Source organism: Arthrobotrys flagrans (genome assembly GCF_004000055.1).
Source record: "Arthrobotrys flagrans strain CBS H-5679 chromosome Unknown unitig_0, whole genome shotgun sequence".
Lineage (NCBI taxonomy): Eukaryota > Fungi > Ascomycota > Orbiliomycetes > Orbiliales > Orbiliaceae > Arthrobotrys > Arthrobotrys flagrans.
The window spans coordinates 5,020,908-5,046,559 of NW_027137550.1; the positions used below are offsets into that span (position 1 = coordinate 5,020,908).

Genomic DNA, 25,652 nt, shown 5'->3' on the forward strand with positions numbered 1-25,652 from the left:
CCCCATGGACATTACCACCAGCCCAGTAACAGCTATACAAAAGCTTCAACGTCAAGCAAAAAGAAGAAAGGCGAAGAAGCAGAAAAAGTAGAATTTAGAATACACAATCACGAAAAAGTAAATTATCAACGTCATCGAACAGGTCCTACGCACAAAAAGGTCTGTCCGCAAAAATCTTAAGCTAGCTAGAGGTAAAATAGAAGTCATCGTATCCATAGCCGCACAAAAAAATAGAATGAAAGAGAAGCGGAAGACAACAACAAAAAAAAATCTTCCTAGATATCATATCATCCAAGTCAAGAGAAAATCCCACAAATCCCATACGCCATCGCATCTAATAATACCGAAAAAAAAAGAAGAGAAAATACCTGCACCAAACGATTATCAACATCAACAGATTACTTCCCTTCCTCCATCTTCTCATCCTCCCCAATATTTCTCACAAAGGTCGGTACGACCCTTCTCCTCTTCTTATCCCCGCCCGTATCCGCCTCGTTACCACCCTCGCTTCGTCCTGCCGACGAAGAACTAGTTTCGCTCGGTACAACCGGGACTTCACTCAAGTCTCGCTTTCCTAGCACCGTCGGTGGCGCCGCAGTATTCGTAGGGACCGGCGGAACAACCGCAGCCGGTGGAACAGTTGCTGCGGGGAGGTTAGCAGCTGCGGCAGGAGTAGCCGGCGGCGTCTTCCACGGGGTGGAAGCCCCGAGCGAGTAGCCACTGACACTGGTGCTGACCCCCGGGATGGTGGATACGACGGGGGTAGGGTTCGATTGAACATCCCCGGTATCAGCGTTCGAACCCGGTGTGAACGGCGTTGGTGTGTTGATAGCAGAACCACTAATGCTGCGAGACGAGGTGACCGGAATCCTTGGACCGGTGCTGCCGGAGACCAGGAATGGGGATGGAGGACGTTTGACAGGTGGCTCGGCGCCAATGATTGGCGGCGAAAGGGCGGATGCAGCTGGTGCCATCGGGTTAGAAACGGGATTTGCGGTGTAGATATTGCCAAGCTCGCCCGGGTTGAAAGAGATGACTGAGCAGAAGCCGTCGGTCGAGGTCATGAGGAGGGTGTTTCCATCCGGTGACCTGGTGGTTGTTAGTTTGTTATCATCAAGAGAGGACGTAGGTATGTATACGTACCAAGTAAGGTCGGTGAATGCCGCGTAGTGCAAATTGCTAACAATGCACAGCGGTGTCTGCTGTTGCGTATCGTAGATTAGGACGGCGTCCTTTGTAGCAACGGCATATACCATCCGGTATGGAAGCGCGAAAGCTGCATTCGCTGGAATGCCAGCCGACGTAGGAGGTGAGTTGTGCAGATTTGTAGTCGAAGGAGGATCCATCTCGGTGCTGATGGCAGGAGGAGGAAGCGAGCTGATTGATTCGTCTGCAGATGAGGTATCGACGGTGATGTGCTTGGTCTGGGCCGACGATTTTCGATGTGTGTACAAGATTGGTGAGCAAGAAACCGCGACGGAAGGTTTCTTGTGGCCAGGCAGATGTGCAACTGGCGGTTTGTTGAGACCAGCTCTCGTGTAAACATAGACGGTGTTGATGATATCATCGGGGACTTTGGTGCCGTCCGAAGCTGGTGGGTGAGTAGCCTTGTACTGTCCGGCCGGCGTGAATAGTAAGCTTCCATCGGGCGTGAAAGCTAGACGACGGAAGAAGGAAGTCATTGCGTCGTCGCAGTACAACGGGTGGTTCTTGGCACCCAGTGTGAGCTTAGGGGAGTCGACGGGTTTGACCGCTGGAAGTGGGAGAGCAGGGGATGGTGAAGGGGATCTCCTGAGGGACGGCGATGAGCTGAACGACGAGGCACGACTGTGTGCGACGACCGGTGGGTTCATGGGAAGTCCAAAGGAAGTCGGTGTACCCGGTGCCGATGGGATTGGTGAAGCAAGGGAGACAGTGAGGTTGGGATCGAGGGGCCTTGAAGTGGGGGCAAGGTCTGGAGGGGCCGGACTGGCGGAAGGGTTTCGGCGGGTAGCCGGGAGGTCCATACGTGAAATCTTGTTATGCTGGGAGAGGCTGAACTGGCCATCCTTGGACTTCAAGGCATAGATGTGGACAGATCGGTCCGAGCTTTGCGTAGCGACATATTCGTTGAGGGGGTCCCAAGCGACACCTTGAACGTAGGCGCTGTGCTCTGCTATCTGACGGACCATGGACCCTATATTACACAATCCCATATCCAATTAGTCCCCACTCCGTACATATATATATCTCATGTCGTTGCTGGATAGATTTGGCATAAATCGAGTGTGTGGCGCACCTTTCTGAGCATCATAAATCCTAGCGACATTGTCCATGCTGCCGGTGATGAAAAAGTCGCCATCGGGCGACCAAGCCAAGTCGTAGATCTCAGAACCCATAGATCGGCACATGTGTTTTTGACGCCACGTTTCCTTATCTTCGGAGTCGTCCTCGCCGAAAGCAGGTTTGGTAGAGTGAGAGTTGGATTGGACCCAAAGGATGACGTTTCCGTCGTCACCGGCGGATGCCAGCATTTCACCTAGCAAATTCAATTGAAGTTTTAGCTAGTGCCCATCTAGTCAATGCATATCTGAAGGAGAGACATACCGCGAGGACACCAACGGACGACATTGACGGCTTGGGTATGCTTGGCCAAGGTCGCAAGGTAGTTGACTTTCTTATCTTCGCCGCCGGTTAACGTCCAGAGCTGTTCTCACACACACAGAGACGCAGACCGTATTCAACGTCAGCAACCATCCAACATCAAGCACAGTACGATCTAGCGAGGTAAAGGGAGAGGCAGGGTAAGATGAAACATACTCTGACATTGTTATCACCGCCAGCAGTTGCGAGGCGTTTACCGTTGGGTTCGAAGTGGGCGGAGTAGACGGGCTGGTTCTCCTCGTGCCAGTGTATCGACAGCGGGGCCGCCTTCATCTTGATCCAGGAGTCCGATCAAGGTAAATCTAAATGGTTGGAAGCTTAGAACGAGGGAAAGGGAAAAGTATGAATTGCAAGTCCTAGAGCATGGAGCGATGGTGGTGGTGACGGTGATTGGTTGGAGGTGGTAGAGGGAGCGTTGATGATGAGATTGAGTTGAGATGAGGTTTCCGTTTGTCGTCGTGTTATGCACGTTCTCCGTCTCGCACTCTCCAATTACTGTACTCTGCTTGACACTACACTACACTACACCGCATACACTCCGCAGTATGTAAGCAAGTATAGTAATGCTGCAGGTAAGCTGTGCAGTTCTGCGATGTCAAAGATGTCATAAAATATATATATATTTCATCTACAAGTCTTCCAGGCCGAATAGCTGGGAGCAATTCCAATGAATTCTACTGGTCGGAACAGACGGTCGGAGCTAGCCCAGTAACCAGGCGGCTCAACACGGCAGTCTATTATTGACTGACCCTTCCCCCAAATTCCCTTAGCGACCGCCTTCAAACAAAAGGCACGGGTTCGTCTCGGTCCCGTTGCTATGCGAGGAAGTGGCCCGGTCTAGTCCTTTTACGGACCAATTTCCATTGTCCATTCCAATTGGCCTCTCTGCTCCACCGTGCATACATACAAGCGGTAAGGAGATTCGACGTCTACGGGGCAGTTCGAACAGCCTACGGCAGCTACAGCAGTTGGGGCAGTGTCAACAGATGCACGTCGGTGACCGAGTGAATGTATATGCCTGTATGAGTGAATGTCCAGGTAGTCAACCCGATCGGAGTGTGAAAGAGAGTGAGGGATTTGGCGGTATCTACCGCCAACTCATCGATCGATGTAGTCTCTTCCCCCTTTCTTCCCTTTCCTAAAATTTGATTTGGGATTTGGGCAATGCACAGCACAGGTCTTAAATATTAAATGCAGACCGTCGACGGAGCAGCCCGCGCGTCCGATTCGAAACATGCAATTGCAATTTCAAACCCGTAATTTCGTTCGCTCGCCCGTTCTTCTAGTAGCTGAGCTGAACAGGGTCGATCGATTGCTTTCTATTATTACCCTCCAAAAGTGATCGTTGGAGGAGCATGAAATCGACTAATGATAATTGACGAACTGTGCGTCTACAGACACGATACTAAACATGCCCAGATGCGGCGATGTTTCTTTTCCTTCTGGTTCTTCTCTCTTTTTTCCCTTCTCCCTTTTTTCCTGTCTCTTTTTCTTTTTTTGTCCCCTTTTCTTTTTCCTTAGGTGGTCCCTGTCCAATCCCAGAATCCACACAAAGTGCACTTACCCCCGGCCGCCGCCTCGCCTTCTTCTCCTGCATCGTCCAGCTAAACCATGTCCGTTCTAGGGTATCTATAATATCTTCTCCCTATAGGTATCGATGCGCTGTAGATGGTGTGCAAGTGACAAGTCTCGTCTACATCTTACCCATACCAGGCACACGGTCTCTTTTGAGCACGGAAAAAGGTAATTTAAGGTTAGCCCTCTTTCTCAAACCAGGTCATCCACCGTGATATATCCCATCACGGATAATTCCTCCTACGGTCTAATCCTTAGGTTAATCCTCAATTTTAAATACTCTCGATTTCTTGTTCTGAAATATCTTATACCAGTAAAAAGCACGTAGGTTAGTATATAGATACGAAAGATGATCGAACAAAAGTCAATCATGATTCTAATTCTAATTAAGCACGCACGAATATATTAGAATCAGAAAATGTGAGCGCGTCGACACTGATAAAGTTTGGGAATTCTCATTAAAGAACAATTTACGGAATCGTCATTTAGCTTATTAGATCCCATCTGGCAGCGGCGAAGACTTTTTTCTGTCTGATCAAAAAGAAAAATTCCAGCCACTAGGCAAGGCTCCCTTGGAACCGCGACACATTGCATACAGACACTTGGACATTATGCCTACCGACACAGATGCATATGTATGCAGTGGGACGTTCCTGTAGGTGTGCCATCCCGACACAAATTTCTCGTTTGTGAAGAAAAAGAGTTACCATGCACCGGAACCTAGGCTATTTTTCTTGATTCCATCCCAGGGGAAATTTTTCCCAATCCCCGAATTCAGTTAGAAGCTAAGGTCGGTAAAGTATCTCGTGTCGACGACATCCTTAGGAAATTCGACATGTTCGAGCATACACGTAGAACACCTATAATAACACGTATATAAGTTAGAAAGTATCGACAGGATGTTGATAAAACATGCTCATGTGGACATTTGTAAGAAACATAACGTGCCTATGAAAGAATATAATTAATTCGAGAAGACTAAGGTGAGAAAGTGCTTTAACGGCAGCGACCGAGCTATAGACCAGGCCGACAGACATCAAATTTAAAAAAAAAAAAAAAATTTGTGAAGAGGAAATACCCAGCTTCGACGCTTTTCCCCTTATTGATGCATCAGCAAGCTCCTTTTCTGTCGAACTATTTTATTAGGTAGTATTGCTACTATTCGGTACTATACAATATTAGGTACCATCGATGTATACCTCTTTTATTTCTCTTTCTCTTTCTTCTCCTGATCCTGCTGATAATTTTTCCCCTTTCCATCCCTACATACTTGACTCTCTCTCCTCGACTCACTTGACTTGACTCGACTATTCGACTCGACTTGATTTTAGTCCGAGTCCAGTTATCTCTCTTTTTATTTCTTTCCCTTCTTTCCTTCTCTCGCTACCAATTCGCGGCCCGTCTACTTGTCGACTGTCTGTCCGTCTATCAGTCCGTCCGCCGTTGGAATCGAATTAATTACTCGTCGGTACATTTAGACATCTTTTTTTTGTTGGTGTTCCCAATTGTGCCACCTTTTTCCACCGACGTCGACGGGCTGTAAATTGTTAGTCCTGTTCGGGTTCTGTCCCTAGGTCCCTTTTTTCTCCCCTTCCGAAACGACATCTCCTCGGAGTCTGGAACAACCTTTCGACCCATTGCATTGCAATTGTAACGACCAACTTCTTTTCCCACTACTTCTCTTCCTGTTTCTATTCCTTTTCCTCATCTACCTCCTTGAAACCCTTCGACCATACAGACACGCAGCTCGCACGGTCGCCTGATATTAATAGTCCTCTCTCTCACGAAGAACGACCCATCACGACCCATCCTCCCCCCAAGAACAGATCCCACGTTCTCTCCTTCCATCCAATCTTCCCTCCTCTCCCCGATCTGGACTCCATCCTGGATTCCTCGTTGACACGATAAACATGGCACCGACGCCAAAAATAAACGGAGCAAGTGGACGCTCCACTCCTGCCGTCGATGGTTCCGAAACACCTGTAAACGGAACCAAGAAAATCACAAAAAATGAGCAGATGAGATTGGACCGTTTGGAATTTATGAAGAAGCTCGTCCCAGAGAACCTCATTCAATCCGTCGATCCAAACCAACAAGGCCTGAACTCTTGTCACCAATGCCACGGCTACATCAAGCGATACGATCACTTTTTGCAGTGCACTGCTATCATTAGTAAAGATAACAAGCCCAGACCCTGCGGGTTGAGATATCAGTAAGTTTCCCCTTGCTCTTGTTTTGTTTTCTCTCCATTTGTGAAATCTCGATTTTTGGTGTTTTCGGCTCCCTTTGGGTTTCGAGTCTTCCCTTTCTTTTCTTTTTTTGGGCGAGCTACGCGTGAGCAGGTAACTAACGAAACCCTGTGGCCAGCACTGATCGTATCTGCTTGGCCGAGAAGTACGAGAAGAACGAAATCAGAGCATATCATCCCGGAGAACCCGAGTTCCTCCGTCATCAATGGACAGACTCGTCCCAACCTCAATGGGCTTGCCCAAAGTGTCGTTCGATTTGCAAATGCTTAGCATGCAAGCCGAAGACGTCGCTAGACGACGGTTCTGATGTGAGTTACACGCAACCTTTCATCGACAAGCACCTCAGCTCTTCCCCCAAAAATTAAAATAAGTTGGCTAATTTTTTTTCTTTCTTTCTTGATAAAGAACAACAAGTTAAAGAAGATCGCATCCTCACCTGACCTATTCTTGTCGTCTCGTCGGGGCTCTGGCCCAAATGGCAACGGTCACGATTTCCTTCCTACCCCATATGACTCCGGCCACGAAGCTTTCTCAGACTCCAACCTCTCCAACGGTATTAAACGTAAACGCGCCGACTCGCGAAAGTACGCTATGGGCGAATTCGAGATCCCTTCTGCCAACCGAATCATCGATACCACCACCGGAGATGCTCTCAAGAAGAGACGGCTTGAACTTCACGGAATGGACAAAATGACGATCGGACCGCCACCAAGACCAACTGTCAAGGAAGCTCCAACCTTCGAGCCCATCGAGGTGGACTTCTCCGAAGAGTGCTTGGATGCGAAGATGTAAGCTTCTTCCCCTCTCTACTTGTTTGGTTTCGGATTATACTAACTCACCGGAAGTGCAATTCGCGACTTCATCCTCCGCTTCGGAGGCGACCTAGGTGTTCCTAGGAGCCACTTCAAGGCCATCGACGACCCGGTCGCTCAATGGTCCGCCTCCACCCTCAAGGCCCTCATCTCCTCCATGCTGCACGCAATCCAGGAGATTCCTCTTGAGAAAGAGGTCACGAACCGCCCGGCCAACCCCGACCAGAAGCAGCTGGCCAACAAGGGGACCTTCACCGCCGAGGAGAAAGCGGCGGTCGACAAGTCCATCGATGCCATCAAAAAGACGAATGGCGATTCGAACGACTTCTGGGGTCACGTTTTCGAGCTCCTCGTCGGGCTCGGATCCCTCGAAGAGGGTAAATGGACGGACTTTGAGGACAGTGAGATAAGAATCTTTGTTGTTGAGAAGCTCATGCAGATTGCGGTTACCTCTCCCGTCATCAGAGAAAACATTGACAGTGATTTGGAGGCGGGCCTCAAGGCGATCAGACGTCAGACGTGGGACGACATTAAAGCGGAAAGAGAGCGTAAGTCTCCTTCTCCCCCGGCGATGGCATAACCTCCTCCACCTCCATACGGATTCTTTATCGGATCTAATACTAATATAACATCATACAGGCTTTGAAACCAAGCGAAATGCCATCCAAGAGGCCAAACTTGCGGCCTCAGGCAATACCGCCCGTCTCGCCAAGCTAATTGCAGAGCTCGAAGACGCCAGAGACACAAAGGACTACAACATTGATCGCTTCGAGCTACAGCAGTGGTACGTGGTCCGCAACCTTCGTACACCACTACAGTTCCCTGATGGCTCCGATAGGTCGAAGAGACGCACCATGGACCCTCGATGCAGCACCAGCCTCGGAACCGATCTCTTGGGAAACAGATATCACCTCTTCGCTCCTGGTCCCGAGAGAGGTTCGGAATGGGGTTCTTGGATTATGTGCAGGAAGTTCAAGGGTCTTGAACACCCATCCGGCGAAGCACAGGAGAAGCCCGAAACCAATGGAACCACCAACGGTGCAACCGAAGTCGATGCCAACGGTGACAGCCCTATGGCCGACAATGTCGAAACCAAAAAGCGTCCTGTCGTTTGGTATGCGGTTAAGGGCAGTGATGCCGTTACCGATTTGACCGATTGGATCCGCTTCAAGGCCAAGGATTACTGGTACGACCACCCAAGTGACGAGAGTCCAAAGGCGGATCAGACCGATCCAAAGTCCGCAGAAGAACCTGCTAAAGACGCCGACGGAGACTTTGCTGTTTTTGTTCAACGTCCTGATGACGATACCGTTGAACCTGCCGAGCTTGCTACCGAAGAGTCGATCAAGTCTCTCAACGACAAGTTGCAGGAGATCCGTCGCTTCATGGCTATCGAGGAGAGTGAAAAGGCTGCCAGGAAGAAGAACAACCTCCTTTAAATTGGCCTACCCTCCTATCCCTCTCCCTTCTTATCACTGCTCTCTTCATTGCTACAAACATGCCCTCCCATTTATACCATTTTAATCCACATATGCTAGTGTGGTGTTTTAATGTTTCTTACCTTCGGCGTCTATGGTCTTTTTTTTTATTATACAGGTGGCTATCCTTCCTATTTTTTTTCATCACGTCTTTTAACTGAAAGAGCCAGCGCATAAAGCAAGAGGATCGTCTCTTTTTAACCATTGCCGGTATTATCATTGTTTGTTGTCTTCAAAAGATATTTTCACGGGTCAGGGTTTATTACTGGCTGTTTTCATTAGCAGCCTACCTATTTCGTCACTTTGCTTTCCTACATAGCCTGTTTGTCGTCATTACCGATGCTCGTCTTGTTTTATTATTACTTACCGCCTATTATCATTTTAATGAGGTTATCACTAATACTTCAGGACCGCCGTTCCTCTCCCCTCTCTTTAACTCTTCCCTCTCCTTTCTATCGAAATAAAAATCGCACAAAAAACACATGATCCTAGGAACCCCGGACCTTCATTTTTACGTTCTCGTTCTCGAATTAACAAAAAAAAGTCGTCTTCAAAACCTGCAAAACCCATTGTACTGTACCACGAAACGGCAAAACTCCTAAAGCTATCCTGCGAAAATCGAAAATCGATGCTTATTGCAATTACAATTCTAACCGAAAATTGCCAAACTAGAAAAGAACTGGGACCGGATGGGAGTTTTCTTTTTGATTTTCTTTTCCGTTTGTTTCCGTTCGACGGTGGGTATGTTCTTATATTCGTACTTTTATGTGATTGCTTTTCGACCTGTTTTTCCTTGACGCTTGTATCATATGCTTATAGACAGACGACTTCTTTTTTTTACTTTTTTTTTTACTATTATTGACTTCGATGTGGACCTGTACTTTACTCTTACTCTTACAGACTTATTTAGGTAGAGAGAGAACTAATAATATTAATTCTTCACGAAGCTTTTCTTATAACCTGTAGATGTTTCTAGTGAGGACAGAGAGTGTTTGACGGATTTTGGGTGTTGAGATGTTTGTCCTTTTTTCTTTCTTTCCTTTTCTCGCCAAACCTTTTCTTCTTCCTCTCTCCATCTTCATTCCTTACCTTCCCTCCTTCCACTCAATACTTCATATATACTCCTCCATAAACACCCTTATCGCAACTTGCGAGTATAGATATACTTGCAAACCCGTTTGCGATCGATATACTTAGGAAACACTGCGACAGTCCGTCGCGATGGCGGAGGAGATTGAACCTACTGGTAAGCAAAGCCTCTTTTGTTTTTCCTTCGTTGGCGGCGGCGCTGTGGTCTTTTTACGAAAATTTTAACTACTACCCCGATCCTAGTAAATCTCGTGCTTGCTTATAGCCGTGTGGAGCTGCGCTCGAGCTTGTGGATTTCGATATTTGGGTTTATTAAGGATGGTTGATTGCTGATACGTGTTTGTATTCGGTTTGGTTAGATGTTCCACCGTCGGCGAGTGCGATTGTAGAGGAAGCCAAGATTGTTACTGCTCCGCCTCCTGCTCCACAATCACAACCACCGCTACGGCTACCACAACCACCCGTCGCACCAAACTCCACACCTCAATCACCACTCCTCGATGCTACCCCTACAATCCCTCAATCCGACATACCATCTACTCCCAAAGATGACATTTCTCGAAAACGAAAATCGTCCGAAATACCCGAAATCCCGCTGCTTCTTCAGTCGCCAGAGAAGCGACGGAAATCCGTTACTGAAGATGGGAAGCCTATTGTTCCAACTCCTGGGCTTCCGGGTATACAAACGGAAATGGAGACGGATGATACGGTCAATAACTTTCAACTGGGTGGTTCTTTACCGTCTACACCTTCGAACAGTTATATACCCCCCACCACGACACCACCGGTACCCCACCAAACTTCAATGCCACCGCCACCCCTCCCACCTACGTCGCAAACACAGATATACCCCCCGCCTCCACCGTCAATATACGCTCCTCAACCACCAGCGATGCAGCAGCCGAGCCGGGAGAATCTACAATTCAGTGCCACGGACCTTCCGAAGGATGACGACGGGATGATGCGCTGGCTTGCCCATCGTGTGCGCGATTCTGCGACGTTGACGATGGACGGTAGTATGTCTGGGCACTCCCCGGAGAATGCTGGGGATTCAGATCCTGAGACTAGAGCGGAGAGGGAACGGGTTCGAGCGGAGAACAGGGAGAGGAAGAAGAAGTGGAGAGAGGAGAATAGCGATAGAAGTATGCTATGTGACCCCCCCCCCAATATTAAATTACATACTGATGAAGATTTTATAGACAAAGATAACGATCTCCGTGGCCGCGTCTCCCGTCGAGCAAACAAACTCTTCGGTCCCAACCTATCAGACCAAAAGCGTATATGGATGGACGAAGAATTCAACCGTCGGAAAGTCAAACGCGAGTTTAAAACCCAATTGAAGAAGAACGAAACACCAGGTTCCTCATGCTGGAACAGCAACGATGACTTTTGTAGCGATAATCCAAGTCAGGTTATGGCGGGAGTGTTGACGAATCAAGAAGGTGCGGCGGAGAATCTGAGGAATTGGATTGAGAATGGGGAGATCGATTACGAGACTTGGAACGCGGCTTGTCAGAGGCTTTGGGGGGATCCGGGGATGAGGGCTTATCTGGAGGATTTGGTGCCGGAGCAGCAGCAGCAGCAGCAGCAGCAACAGCAACAGCAACAGCAACAGCAACAGCAACAGCAACAGCAACAGCAACAGCAACAACAGCAGGCTCCTGTCGTTAGTCCGGCTGTGGCTGCTGCTGTTACTGCCGGGATTACGGAAGTGAAAACGGAAGTTAAAGCTGATGACGATGGCTTGGCATCGAAATTTGATGCGGCCTTTGATGCTATTATTGGACGAGGGGCGCAGAAGGCCGTACCTGTCACTGCAGTGCAGGAGACGGAGAATGTACTCGAGAAAGATATGTTGGGTGATGTGCAGATGGATGATGTGGTTGCCGCGGCATTGGAGATGGATGCTGCTGTGGCAGTTGATGAAGAACAGGCTGTTGGCTCCGGGAATATTACGGTTGAATATCTGGAGCAACTTATCGAAGCTGGGGATATGTCGCTTGAGGATATTGCAGCTTTAGAAGCGGCGTTGAGAGATGAAGGGGAGGAACAGCTCGGGGAACTTGGAGATCCACAGGGTGATGAGACTATTGTTGGGGTAATCGGTGAAGATGGGTTGCCGACTACTACTACTACTACCACGACGGCGGAAGCGGCGACGGATGTTATGGCAGGAGAGGGCGACGGTGGGATGGGAGGGTTGGATTTGGGGTTACAGGATTTACATTCCGATCAGACGGATATTTCGGATTTACATCAGCATTTGGAGATCATGTCGCCGAATACGAGGGATGCCTTTCTTGCTACGATCATGGGACAGGATGTTGATGCGGGGGGGATCGATGAGATGGCGTTGGATGCGGCGGTTTTGGATGGGATTGCGCGGGAGGTTGGGATTCCGGGGATTGAGGATATGGAGATGGGGGGTGGTAGGGGTGTTGGGGATGGTACTGTTGTTCTTGCTGACGGTGATGCTGTTGAAGGTGGTGAGGGTGTGGAAGGCGTGGAGGGTGCAGAGGGGGATGCGGGGGGTATCTCGGAGTTTTTGGAAGGGGCGGGGATTAAACTTGATGAGTTGAACGAAGATCAGCTTCAGAGGTTTATTAATGCGGTCGATGGCGTCGGGGATATCGAGGAGACGCTGGCGGAGATATTGGTGGAGATACAAGCTGCGCAGGGTACTCATGAAGGACAGTCGGAAACCGATTTCTCGAATCAACCGGAACAGCAGACACTGCCACCACCACCACCGCATGAGCATCAGAATCAGCCACAACAGACGGAAGAGCAATTAGCTCAAGATGATGGCATGATGGATATGACGGCCGGAGCGAGCGGGGAAGATGAGGAGATGTACGGAGATGGAGAAGAATATGACGACGACGAAGATCTAGATCTCACTCCGGACATCATGAGGATTATTTTACAATCCTCCGGGTTGGGATTACACGATTCAACACTCCCCGGAACAGACCAAACTCTTCAACCACCCTCATCCGCCACCCCTTCTACCAGACAACTACAACTACCCCATCAAATTCCAAAACCTTCGCATCAGAAAGTCTCGACTACCGCGGTGGGTCAATCCAGACCATCGAGTTATGCGTATAGCCCTGCGAGGTATTCGTATAGCGGGTATACTACTGCTCCAGGCGGATACGGATATCAGAAACGACCGGAGGTGCAGGTTTTACCACCGGGGTATAGTGCTTATTCACGCCCGCCTCCTCCGCCTCCTCAACCGGCTGTCCAAGAGAGAATCGTGGATTTCGGACATTTGATCAAGCCGTTGAGTTATAAGCCTAAGAAGGTTGAAGAAGTAGGGAAGGGGGAGAAGGACGGTGGTGACAATGCTAATACTGCCGTTGTTAATGGTGTTGATGGTAGTGCCGGGGAGAAGAAGAAGAGTGGATGGGCAGAGATATTTAAATTTGAGATTCCGATTCCTAGCTTTTTGGGGAGAGGGGCCAGGAGGCCTAGTGAGCAGGAGAGGATGGAGGAGGAGAGGAATGTCAGGGCTATGGGGTTTCCGCCGATGGCGTCGGAGTTGAAGATGTCGATTCCTTCTTCTTCGTGAGTTTTTTTTTCTTTCTCTCTTTCGCTTTATGGGTTTCTTTTTAAATAAAAGAAAGGGGTGTTTGAGAAGTTTTTTCGATGAAAAGCCTTGTTGGTTTTATAGGGTGTTTATTACTTTCGCATGGGGGATACGTATTATATATATATAGCGAGGAGTCCCTTCTTTCTTCGTTTTACACGTTTCCTTGTGGAGTTTTCATATCTACCCGAAGGAGGGTTCATGGGAGTTTACAAAAGTACACATATTGTATACAATACAAAAAGTCTTTTTTTTTCACCTCATCTGTCCGTCTGTGTATCCTACTCGAGCAGGTACTTTATAAAAGATCGGAAGTGTCGTTAGCCGGTAGATGGGGCATTAATATTTGATTATAGTTCCGGATAAGGGGGTGAAGGGGTGGTAAATAATGTACATGTGAATCGTAAGGCTGGTGAGGGTAAGGTGAGTCCCAATACATAAATCCGTCAAGTATAAATAGAAAAAAAGAAGAGGAAGATGAAAGATCCCATCTATCGACCGAAAAGATCCCTTATCACAAAATCTCCGACAACTTTCCAAAACTAGGAATCGGCTTGTCACAATGCCAATCCCTCTCGTAAGCCTTCTCCGGCATAATCCCCCCTTCCAAGCCCGCCTTGTAACTCCACAACGGCGCACTCTCCGTCTTCCAAGTCCAATAAAACCAACCCCAAGACTTCTCAAACGCATCCATCTGCGCCTCCGCCCAAGTCTTCAAAAATAACTTGTACTCCGGCGACATATCCTTCGGATCTGCGTTTGCGAGATCACAACTACATTGTTTATCACCCGTTGGACACGACGGCGCACCGTTGAAGAATGTACCCGTCCATCTGGCGCCGTTTCCGATGCCGTTTAGGTGTTGTGTACAATCCGTGTCCGCTTGGGACCATTCGCCCACCATTGTGGGGCCGAATCCGGTGGCGGTGTTCATGCTGCCGGTGATTTGGTCGACCCAGATTTGACACGCAAAGTCGATTTTTCCGGAGTGGGTTTTCGAGAGGAGGGCGTTATCGAAGATTACGTATTCGTGGCCGTCGAGGACCATCGAATCTCCCAGGCCTGTCATGCGACCATGCCATTCGCCGAGACCGCGGAGGGCGTCGGACATCACTTGCGATGCTTCGATTCCATTGTTCTTTACGATTTTGTAGGCCGATTGGGTCCATTGGATCAATAGGTCGATGTCATGGTCCCGACCAGGTTCGTTCGCGAGGCCGTAGAAGGCGATGATGTTTTTGTATCTTTCCTGTGCGAAGAATTTTGATAATTTATCGTGGATTTTGAGGGAGCGTTCTGCGTTTGCCGGACCGTCTGGACCGGTTAGCCAGTTTACTTTCCCTTGGCGGCCGGAATGGTTCCAGGAGTTTTGGCTGCCGGGGAGGCCGTGGAGATCCAATTTAATCCTCAATCCGTATTTTCTAGCCCATTCGATTCCTCGAAGAAGATAGCGCCATGAGATTTGGGGAACGTATGGATCGCCTTCGTAGGTTTCTACGGCCCAGTAGCTGAATGGGATTCGAATGTGATCAAGTCCTGCGGCAGCTATGGCTGCGAAATCTGCCTCGGTGATAAAAGTAGCATAATGCTGTTCTAATACCTTCGCGGCTTTTTCGGGCCCGAGGTGGAGGGTCAGGCCGTACTCATCGTATATCGATGCAGAACGTGGGTAATCGAATAACGAAGGGGTAATGAACGGTTCGAGCGATAACCATCCGCCGAGGTTTACGCCGCGCGCCGGACGGGTGACATATGATCCCCATGGTTTCGTAAGAGGCGGGACTTGGGGGTTTGCACGGGCATTGTTGGAGTACGAGGAGTTCAGACCGATCAGAGGTAAAGAACCGACCGTGGAGGTTGTAAACGTACAGTTGAAGCCTTCGAGGGTAAGCCAGGATGTTGTGTCGAAGTAAGTTCCCTTTGAGGATTTAGGAATGTCGGAGGGGGAGGGGCAGACGGCCTCTGGTTCTTCTTCCGGTTCATCGTCGTCTGGAGAAGTGGTTTTTGTGGGGGAGGAAGTTGCAGAGGTTTTTGATGCCGAAGGGTCGGTTTTGGAGGGCGTTGGCGTATTACCCCCGTTACCATCACCACTACCATTGGTTGGCTCGGCAGCTTGAGATGTCGCAGCTTGTGACGTTGCAGCTGCTTCCGAGATGTTGTTATTCGGCGACGATGAACCCACGCGGATTACTTTCTGACTTATTAATACTGCGATTACGATGCCGGCTATGGCTGCTAATGATATTATTGCCGTTAACGCTATCCCTGGATTGTTTCAAGATTGTTGGTTAGCGAAAGTGGGTTAAGATATGAGAGTGGGGAGAAGGAATTCTTACATAGCTTTCGTCTAGACTTTTTGGCTGGTGTTGGGTGCGCGGCTGCTAATTTATCTGGGGTACCGGTGCTGGGCGGTGTCAGACTCTCCATGCGGATGTCTGTCGATGCCATGTTTTCCCCCCTCTTCTTTTAGATACTATTTATATATTAAACTCTGAGAGACATATATTCCCTTTCTTAGAAAAGAAGGAAAAGAAACAGTGTGGAAAACGAGAGAGGATATAAAACGAGTGACACCTCTTCGTCGGTAGACAGAAGAAAAAAAAAGGAACGAACGAGTGACTAAGGTAAGCAACCTCTTCTATCGAAAAGAAAATGCCTTGTCGAAGGATTTACAGTTTTTCGGGGGGGGGGGGGGTTAGGCATTCTTTATTAAGAATACTCTTTTTTTCTACGTACAGCCTTCTATGAAAAAAAGGGAATGTCATTTCGCCATCGCCTTCAGCCGAGAAGGTGAGAGTGGAGAGGCAGAGCGCGATAGTCCCTGCATGGCATTTTGATCCCAAATGTTACCTTACATCCTTGGCTTAATTTTAAACACGAGCGGGCAGTAAAAAAGAACCTCAGGCAAAAAAACCCACAAGAAAAAGGGCTGAAAGGTCCTCGGATTGGGCAATACTTTATTTTTCCTCATCCCGGTGGGGAAAAACAAATGACCTCAACGGCTGCCAGGGAACTTCGGGGAAAGTTTCCAAGTGTGGTAATTTGTAACGCCTATTCTACGTTGGCGGACGATTTTGTTAGGGTGTTCAGTCATCATCCCTTGTGAGCCCGAAGTCGAGACTCTTGGGGTTGCATTCGGCGGGGTTTTCTCTGCCCCTTCATGTCCCTTCGTATGATATCGTTGGGTGAGGGCAGGCTGATAAAAAAGTGACAAGCCTAGGTTCCGAGGATGTTTGGATTTCTTCTTTCTCTTTTGCCGTCTTTTCCTGTTCCTAGCGATGTTGCATGCGGATTAGAAATATTAATGTTTTTGATGCTATAAAAGGGGATTTAAGAAATAAAGAGCGAATGAAAGCAAGGGAACTGGAATGTCATGTGTGCATGTGGACGCTCGTTCTTTCTCTCGTTTTCTTTCTTTTCAAAGCATAATTTTTTTTTAGAAAAAAAAAGAGAACTCCACGGCTGCAGTTGTAACGTTATCATTACTCGATGGGTCCACTGCGCTGCAGAACATGTTCGGAATCAAACCGTTTGCTCGCAGATTTGCCTTCTTCAGCTTCTTTTCAGCCTCTCCGGACGAAGGCTTCGAGATGCCGGCCTGCCGGGATATTACTGACCCTCCCCTGGTTCGTTATTAAATTGCCGAGATGTCCACCAAAGCTTGTCTTTTTCTCTCTCTTTTTTTGTTGCATGTTGCACAGTCAGGCCTTCTTTAACCTCGTCACTTCTGTGTTTTTTTTTTGGCTGGGGGAAGATGCAGTTATAAGATAACACTGTGGAATTCTCCGACGGGATTTATTCAACAGAATTATCTTAAATGCAATATAGTCAGTTACCAACTTGCTTCACAAATGGCCAGGATATGAATTAAATCCGAACTCTCTCGATTCCAATTACAAAGTCCCCCTTTCCGCCCGTGCCTACATAACAAACATCTCCAGTTCATGTGGCGGTTAAGTCATTAAACATTTCTATAGCCAGCCGTAGCCTCGATAGCCAGCTGACTGTCAAATACTAATTTATGTTGCTCCTTTTAAGCTTGGGCTTCACCTATTGTTGCAGCATTTTTTTTGACGACATTGTATTATTGTATTCGAGGATATTTCAATTCCAATAGACGCCATTGGGTTTTGTGGCTCCCTGCTGTGGTTGTGGTTCTTTGTTGGAGGGAATAGCAAGGTTGTACTTGGGATGGATGTTGAAGTCGTTTGGTCTGTTTGATACTGTGGTTCAAAGTTGACTTGGAATGACTCGATGTCGTAACATGAACAGATATCCGTTCGGTGGAATGTAAATACTTACTATAAATCGACTCCTCGACGCCCAGACCATGCTGGCGTGGTTGAAGCCGCATTCGAGGATACTTTGGCTTGTAATTTGGTAATGCGTAAGAGGTTCGATCTCGCAAAGGGTTAATATTCAACCCAGGGCATTACGTACATCCATCTCTACTCCCAATAGCATATACTTGCCGGTTATGCATATAATGTATGACCTTGATGTCGATATCGATTCCATCTTGGTCCCAAACGTCACCAGACCATTCTCAATATCACAATGCAACATAAACAACAAAACCCGCCCTCGCTCAACTCAACCCCGCTGCCTCAAAACCGTCCCCATCATCCAAATACTCCTACTCTCCATCATCCTCAACCTCCCCGTAACCCCCAACCTCCTTCTCCTCCACAAAAAATAAAATACACACGGTACGAACGGCACAGATAAAACTCCATATTTGGCTGCCATCCACCTGAATACCCTACGGTCTCTATTATCTTTCGCCTTTTGCAGGACAATTTGACCTGATAACGGGGCGAACTTTTGACAGTTTTCGTTCAGCCAGTGGTATCTGTTTGATGTAATGTAATCGTCTCTGAATTTTTTGACTTCGTGGATCATGGGACCGTCTTGGATTGAGGGGACGTTGTGGAGAGCGTCCCAGGTCCTGCCGTCGATTATGGCTTGGGAGGTGGAGGTTAGGGTCACATTGACCATCGTCGATGCTATAGCCACAGGTGGCTTTGGTATCAGCGTAAACCTCTTCTTCTTTTTCCTATAAGAATGGGACCAAGTCTGGGTACGAGACAATAAAAATAGGCTATACGGATTGCATCTTACGTTTACCACGACCCTTCCCTCGCTCGATAAGATGATAAGCCCCATTCGCCAACAGGACCAACACCCCAGCATGAGCAACCGTGGGGGTTTCATAAAACATTCGCAAGAATTTGTAAAGACATCCTAATGGATCACCGGTAAGAGGTCGGATGACGAGCCATAATCCCACGACTTGTTCACCGTTCCAACGTGCAGTGAGGTACTCCTTAGTAAGAGACTATAAAATTTAACGAAATTAGTGAAAAACTTCTGATATTATGAATAGCATTATTTAAGAGAGTGTATATAATATACTAAATCGGGTAGAATACTGGATGCCATGGGATTTAGTTAATATAGATATAAGACGTAACGTGTAACCTGTATACATAACAATTGTAAAAGAGAATGAATATAACCAATAATTTTTGTTGGAAAAATACTTCAAGAAACCTCTAAATGAAATCCCTTTCGGCCGCTCGACCATTTCCTTCCTTAATACCTACCCAAGTACCTTACTCCGAGCTAATACCGACCAATTAAGCAGTTGAGTAGAACCTCCCGCCTCCCCGCGGGACTCCCTCGACGCCAAGCACGAAACCAGTCGTGATAGATATACAAATAAGGCACTCCTTCCCCTTGAAAAGATAACCAAGGTTTGGAATCCGTACCGTAGTATATCCATAGACATTCGGTTCCGAAGAACGAGGCGTTATATTCATCTGTTTCTATAACCCATTAACCCACACACGATTTCGGATAGATGCTTTAAGGATGTGGCTCTCTGATTTAACTTAAGGTTAACTATGGTAGAGAGAGAATCTGTCACGGATAGAGCGTTTGTGGAGGTATAATTTTATGTGTTATAGTGCCCATGTATACCATTTATGCGAGGAGGCGTGAGCTCGAGTTATGCTTGATTTTCGAGGGCAGAAATATTAATAGGCGGCCGATATAGAATTTCCAAAGAAGGAACGGAGCTACGTATGTGTAACCTAAGGCATTAAAAAAAGGATCAGAAGACAATGGAGAGTTAAAAGGAGTACTGGGTAGTTTTTCGTAAGGATAAGACATCGCTTAGCTAATAATAATATAGTCTAACTGGTTCCCAGACGGAGGTTGTCTTGAGATATTGAATATGGCATGAGATAAGAATGTCTCTTTTTACTGGATTTGATGTTTTAGTACCGGCGTAGAGCACCCCTTGGTGAAATTTTACTTCTTATCAGGATTTCGAAATTTCACGCACGGAGTAGGGAGAGAGTCGGTTAACTTTGCCCAAGTTGGGTTTTGCTGGCTATCGGCCTGGACGTTGTAGTCTGGATTCGGGACCAGTTGTAGTCCCCCGTCGGAGCTGGCAAATGGGGGGGAGGGGAGGCGTAATCATAGATCCAAAATCACGCAAACATATCTACATCTATGCTTCTTCTTTAAGACCTAACCCGAAGGCTCCATACCGCGGTGGAACTAGCTATAGAAAAAAACACCGGTCCGCCGGCTCTGCCAACCTTTTCGGTAACTACAGTATCTCGTCGGAAATAATCTACTTTTCCCCCCTGGAACTCAAGTCTTATCGCCAGATTCCTCCGGTCCGTTATAAGAACATTAGTTTTTCACCGTTTTGTTATCGATATCATCGTCGCTATGTTTGTAAAACTTTGGAGCGCAATATTGTGTCTTTACATAGGTATGTAACCAGTATCGTATCCAAAATTCTAACTTCTATATATCTAACGAGGTTATTGATCCGATAGCTAACTATCGATTACTAGGATATATATCACATCATCCCTTACTAATAACGCCAATGGAGCTTTAAGCACCGTCCGCTGCACGCGACACAAGCCATGCCATCCCATTCCTCGAGGCCATAGGCTGGATGGCTAGCCTCGCCCCGCAGTGGCCGTCTGCTAACATGGTATAAGCTTGCAAGGGTATGAGGTATGAAAAATTTTCCCGATATCATCAGCCTCGAGAGCCTATATTCGAGGCTACCTACTATCGTGGTTATCTCCCATCAAAACTGTCATCGTATAGATGTATCACGAACGGCTCATTGCACAGAAACGAAACGTCCAACTTGGGCTGGACACACCTTAGCTTCGAGTCCAGGCGCTGACACACCCACCCTAGTATATAATTAGTACACACCTACTATTACATACCCGTGACCCCCAAAGCTTATTTAAATCGAACTTCCCATTTTTTCAGTTTCCACTTTTCAATATCTACAAATTTAAACTCCTCGCAGCATATTCGCCCCATGCAAAGACGGCCGTTCAATACATCTACATGCATACAGGTAGGTACTACATCTGATAACTCAGGATATCAAGAAAACCCAAAAGACTTGATTGCCGAAGAGTACCATAGCCACGGTTGAGGAAGGCCTCTTAGTGATGAGCCAACCATACCCAGAAGGAAAAACAAAAACAGAGACAACGAACCCAAAGAAAAACCCAAATACTCCCATGACAGAAACGCCGGGGCAAGAGTCCAATAAAGAAAAGAAAACCCAAAAGGGAAAGGAAACAAGTGAAACCAAAACAATAAAAAACAGCACTACCGTCCTTTATAGCAGAGAGTAGAAAGCTATACTCAGGAAACCCATCAAAAGCCATGCAAAGTTTTCATAAGCCGTGAGCATGTGCACCATGTACACCATTATAAGCCAAGCACAATAGTAAAGTGTGTCGATGTGGGGGCAGGCATCGACAAGGTATCCCACCCTAGGGTCGAGTGGTTAAAACGGTACGAGGCAATGATAATCGTCGACGGTTGGGAAGATGCTGGCAAGGTGTTTCACACTAGGGTCGAGTGAACGGGTATATCGCGATGGAAGGGAAGAACCAAAAGTCGACGAATCGCATGTCGTGAACCGAAAAGAAAAAAGAAAAACGTAGTCGTGGAATCGAAAAAAGTAATAGGAACCAAAAGGGTTCTCGCAATGAACCAAACTAAAGTGTAAAGAATCGAAAAGGAGAAAAAAAACTAAAGTCGCCAAAGGTCGTGAGAATCAAGTGCGGTATCGATAAGTGTTCGTATTCGCAAAAATAAATAGAGTAAACAATCTAGATGACGATGTGACCACTGATTCTGCTGCCGGTGCTATGTCGTCTTGCGCTAGCTTTATTAGAGACGGACGACGCCCTATCGGTAGTAACCCCCTCAGCAACATCATATAAGGCATAGATCTGGTCTGCCTTCTTATCCATAAGTTCAACGATCTCAGTGAGCTGATTAGTCAATGACTTGCGCTTGCGGCGACCAAGGGATGGGTCACAAGCAAGATACTCAGCCTCGACTTGCTTATATTCGCTGTACGATATTGTCAGCTCTTTGCCCTTTGGAAGGAAGGGGGGGGGGAAGAACTTACAGCTTAAGATGTTCTAACTCATCTTGTATTTGCTTCATGACTTTGTCAAGGGCATACTTTGGTGGCTGGCTTGGTCTCATGGTGACCTCACCTTCGGCAAGCTCAGAATCATCCAACATACGGCGTGAAACTGGGATGACTTCTGGTATCTCGACATCAAATGAATCGTTGACGATGTGACCTTTTGCCTGGCACTCCTCAAGAGCAGATGCTCGGTGGCAGATGGTACAGGAATGTGCGTTGTGGATACAAACTCGGTCAATGGCGGTTTGGACGTTATCATTATAGTCCTCAGGAGCACGAATGCTGGATGCACCACTGACATGTCTCTTGACAGTCTGTTGAGAGGATGGTGGTGAAGGAAGGGAGCGGGGTAGTTCGTGGAGAATATTACCAAATCCATCATCAGCAACTTCTTCCTCGGTGTCGTTGGCGATCATAGAAGTGCGTAGGAAGGGGTGGCCGGCCTCGTCATCACCTTCGCTCAGGGTCCCGTCCTTCCCAGTGAAAATATGAACACGTTTCTTAACCTCAGGTGCCTTCTCATCGGCATTATCGTTTCGACGGGTGGTACGTTCGGCGTCACGTTGTTGAGACGTGAAGGCTTCGAGCTGCCTCCTTTCCTCCAATATCTCCCTTCGCAACCTAGCAACACCCTCACTCTGCACGAAGCGTTGTGAGACAAGGTTGCTACGCCTTGAATTGGGCGGAGGGGGAGCAGTGGGTCTTACCTGGACGAAGCTGGTGTTCGTGTCGTCATCCAACATATCACCTGCCGCTTCCCTGTGAATACGAGACTCGCTGATAGAAGGTTCAGTAAACGTGTCGTCCATATGTTCCCCAACGAAGGAAGATTCTCCGGCAGTTGGCGCGGTAAATGGGACTTCTAGGAAATTCTGTGGACCTTCTTCGGCCTGCTCGGCTTCTGATTCCGAATACTCCTCAACAACCATTCGAGTCTTCTTAACGTGAGGTTTGTTTGAAGACCTGCTAGCAGTTGTAGAGTTGGAAATCTTCCTCTTCGCAGCAGCCGAAGCTGTGCCAGCGGAGGTAGAGGGGAACAACTTCTTTAGCTCGGTGTCAACCTGTTGTTGAACACGCCCCTCGGGCTTCGAGGCTACCAAAGGCTGTGCCTCCCTCTCTCGCGTAATCTTAATCGCCGGCTTCGCAGGCTGAGCATTCTTGGTGACAGATGCCTTTCGAGCCTCCGTATTCTTAATCTCGGCGACGTTAACCTTTGCCACGGCGTATTCCTCAGCCGTTGCATCTTGCTTGACAGCAGATTTCCACCCTTGAGTGATTGCTTGGTACGAATTAGCAGCAATCGTGCTCTCGGTAGCAATTCTACTTGTTCTCGCAACTTTCTCACGATATCGGTTGATCTTGTCGTTCATAAGCTTGCGTTCATGATCCAAGTCTTTGTCCTTTCTTTCGAGATCACGCATAAGCCTCTCGATATCGCCGGACAAAAGCTCGTTTTCTTGTGCAAGTTCATCGTTCTCCTTACGAAGGCTCTCTATTTCTTCCTGGAGTTCTTCGTTCTGAACAGTCTTACGAGCCAACTGACCAGAAGCGATATCTCTCTCCTGTGAAACAAGACCGAGGTCCTGTTGCATAATAGTGTATTTTCTCTCAACGCTTTCAATGCGGTTTCTATACGAAGCAACAACACTATCCAATTCTGCGACGCAAGATGGTTAGCTCGTGATCATAATAATAAAATTATTTTTATTTTTATTTTTATTTTATTTTTTGCGGTAGGGCTTACTCTTTAATTCGGCCTGGTGTCTGGCCTTGAGGTCGGCAGCGACCTGTCTGGGGGAGCCCTGCTGGCTGTCGATTTCACCTCCGAGGGCGCTATCCGCTCGCTTTCGGTTGTTGAGCTCAGCTTCGAGCTGACGTCGGCCGTCGGCCTCAATCTGATAGAGTTGTCGAGTCTCCTCGCAGTTTTTTTCCAACTCCTTCGTTCGTTTTCTCTCCTTCTCTTTATCGGCTTCAAGAGCCGCAACCTTCTTCTGAAGCTTTTTAAGTGATACAAGTAGTTCCCGTTCATCAAGCGGAACTGGAACCTGTTGGATTGGAGCACGCTGCGAACGGTTGGAGACGTGATTACCATGATCAATGCTTGAGACTAAATCCGAGATTCCGGTCATATCAGGTAATTTGATGCTGTTGCCTGTCACACTTGGTACTGGTGGCTTAGACGCAGCACGCTTGCGATATTTCCGGAGGGACGGAGAATCAGACGGTTTGATCTCCGAGAAATCAGATTCATCGGAAGAAAAGCCCATATCTCTGAAGAGCTTCTCAGTATTCAGGAAAGCAGCAGTGTTTGAAGTAACACGGCCGGACTGTGCGAGTGAGCCATGAGAGGCGGTGCGTAAAGGAATGTTCTCCTTGATTATGGCAGCTTCTTGGAGCTTCTCCTTAGCAGCTTGCTCTTTAGTAGAGCGAACATCACGGCTAGGACGTCTCGACCCACTAAGACGAGAACCGATGGAGTACGAGCTAAGCTCCATTGACTCGTCTACAACCGTTGGCTGCATCCTAGCCCGGGTATTTGGAGAGAGTCTGCGGGGGCCAGCGTTTATTCCGGCCTGGAAGGAATTGTCAGCACAATTCTCATTCTATTTATTGTCCATTTATGTGACTCTCCTGTAACAAAGAAACAACACATTCTCTGAGGGAAAAGGGGGAAGCCTAGCTTACAGCTGGTACGGCGAGCTTGCCGTTGTTACCTGTAGCACCAGAGGCGGTTCTGGCTGCAGTTCTAGCAAAGATCGAACCAAGGGTGGAAGACTTGTCTGTCTTAGTGTGTTCTTCGGAAACACCACGTCCAATTTCAGCACTGTCCTCAGTATTGTTCGACATGCCTGGGAACAATCTGTTTCGGACAGCAACACCGATCGTACTAAAGTCCTTAAACTGCGAATTCACAAACTTAGAGTCTAAATTCGGAGTCTGCGGCAGAATGTCGTCGAGTTTTCGAGTTGACATGGCAGCAGCACCTTCGGATATCCCTAAGGAGCCCAGAGTACTATCTGACTTATGGGATGCTGGTGAACCGTTTAGGTCTCGGGCCAATTGTTGCTGAAGACGTAGTTGCGTATAATCATGCGCGTCTTGGTCTGAATCGTGGAAATATGAACCGTGAGTTGTAGAGGGAGAACGTGATCTGAAAGAGCTGTCCATGACGGATGGGAAAGGCCGTCTGGACGGTGTGTGTGAAGTATATAAGTTGGTGTGGTATTATTGGTATCACCGTTACCGGTGGGAGACAATCGACGTTGTTCAAGTTGAAGCTTTGTGTATCAGAGTATTGATATCGAATTCGATTGGGAACAATGGAAACAGGCAGATGCGGCTCGTCAAACTGGGATCTCGATAGGAACACGGTGATTAAGGCGATGCAGGTGAGGCGATGTTGGAGGGTGTATGAGGATAGAGGATGGAGATAGTAGTGTGCATCAGCCACTGCAGAAGGAAGGATTAACCACTTTAATTATCGCCGCTTTTGTGGTCTGTGTGGTTGTTTACATCCACTTTTTTGTTGTTTGTTGCGACCCAAAACGTGCAAATCAAAACACGCCCAACGCAAAATGAAACACCGCGGCTGCTTCCCAATTGGTTACCGCAAACGTCTGCACCACCAAAACATCCCTGTCCCTCGCTCGATTCGTTTTAGACCACACTCCATATCGACTATCACTTCGTAGCTGTTATTCCTTCGAGCGC

The 25,652-nt window shown here is 47.7% G+C and overlaps 5 protein-coding genes across 5 annotated transcripts; 2 read left to right on the forward strand and 3 right to left on the reverse strand.

Annotated features, from left to right (window-relative positions):
• Window positions 1-398: 398 nt before the first annotated feature.
• Window positions 399-2,916, reverse strand: DFL_004501 (uncharacterized protein; the record flags this gene model as incomplete). The annotated part of the gene is made up of 5 exons (XM_067633606.1): window positions 399-1,089; window positions 1,144-2,176; window positions 2,279-2,518; window positions 2,587-2,686; window positions 2,800-2,916. 5 exons carry the CDS (start codon window positions 2,914-2,916, stop codon window positions 399-401), a joined length of 2,181 nt encoding a protein of 726 aa, XP_067491757.1.
• A 3,212-nt stretch (window positions 2,917-6,128) lies between these two features.
• On the forward strand, window positions 6,129-8,718 carry DFL_004502 (uncharacterized protein; the record flags this gene model as incomplete). Its single annotated transcript, XM_067633607.1, has 6 exons — window positions 6,129-6,430; window positions 6,586-6,775; window positions 6,873-7,255; window positions 7,313-7,827; window positions 7,919-8,063; window positions 8,118-8,718. The coding sequence occupies 6 exons, from the start codon at window positions 6,129-6,131 to the stop codon at window positions 8,716-8,718; spliced, it is 2,136 nt and encodes a 711-aa protein (XP_067491758.1).
• Window positions 8,719-9,978: 1,260 nt separating this feature from the next.
• Window positions 9,979-13,423, forward strand: DFL_004503 (uncharacterized protein; the record flags this gene model as incomplete). The annotated part of the gene is made up of 3 exons (XM_067633608.1): window positions 9,979-10,003; window positions 10,206-10,988; window positions 11,046-13,423. 3 exons carry the CDS (start codon window positions 9,979-9,981, stop codon window positions 13,421-13,423), a joined length of 3,186 nt encoding a protein of 1,061 aa, XP_067491759.1.
• A 532-nt stretch (window positions 13,424-13,955) lies between these two features.
• On the reverse strand, window positions 13,956-15,889 carry DFL_004504 (uncharacterized protein; the record flags this gene model as incomplete). Its single annotated transcript, XM_067633609.1, has 2 exons — window positions 13,956-15,706; window positions 15,778-15,889. The coding sequence occupies 2 exons, from the start codon at window positions 15,887-15,889 to the stop codon at window positions 13,956-13,958; spliced, it is 1,863 nt and encodes a 620-aa protein (XP_067491760.1).
• Window positions 15,890-21,612: 5,723 nt separating this feature from the next.
• On the reverse strand, window positions 21,613-25,109 carry DFL_004505 (uncharacterized protein; the record flags this gene model as incomplete). The annotated part of the gene is made up of 5 exons (XM_067633610.1): window positions 21,613-21,859; window positions 21,918-22,579; window positions 22,649-23,598; window positions 23,686-24,514; window positions 24,627-25,109. The coding sequence occupies 5 exons, from the start codon at window positions 25,107-25,109 to the stop codon at window positions 21,613-21,615; spliced, it is 3,171 nt and encodes a 1,056-aa protein (XP_067491761.1).
• Between the last annotated feature and the right edge of the window lie 543 nt (window positions 25,110-25,652).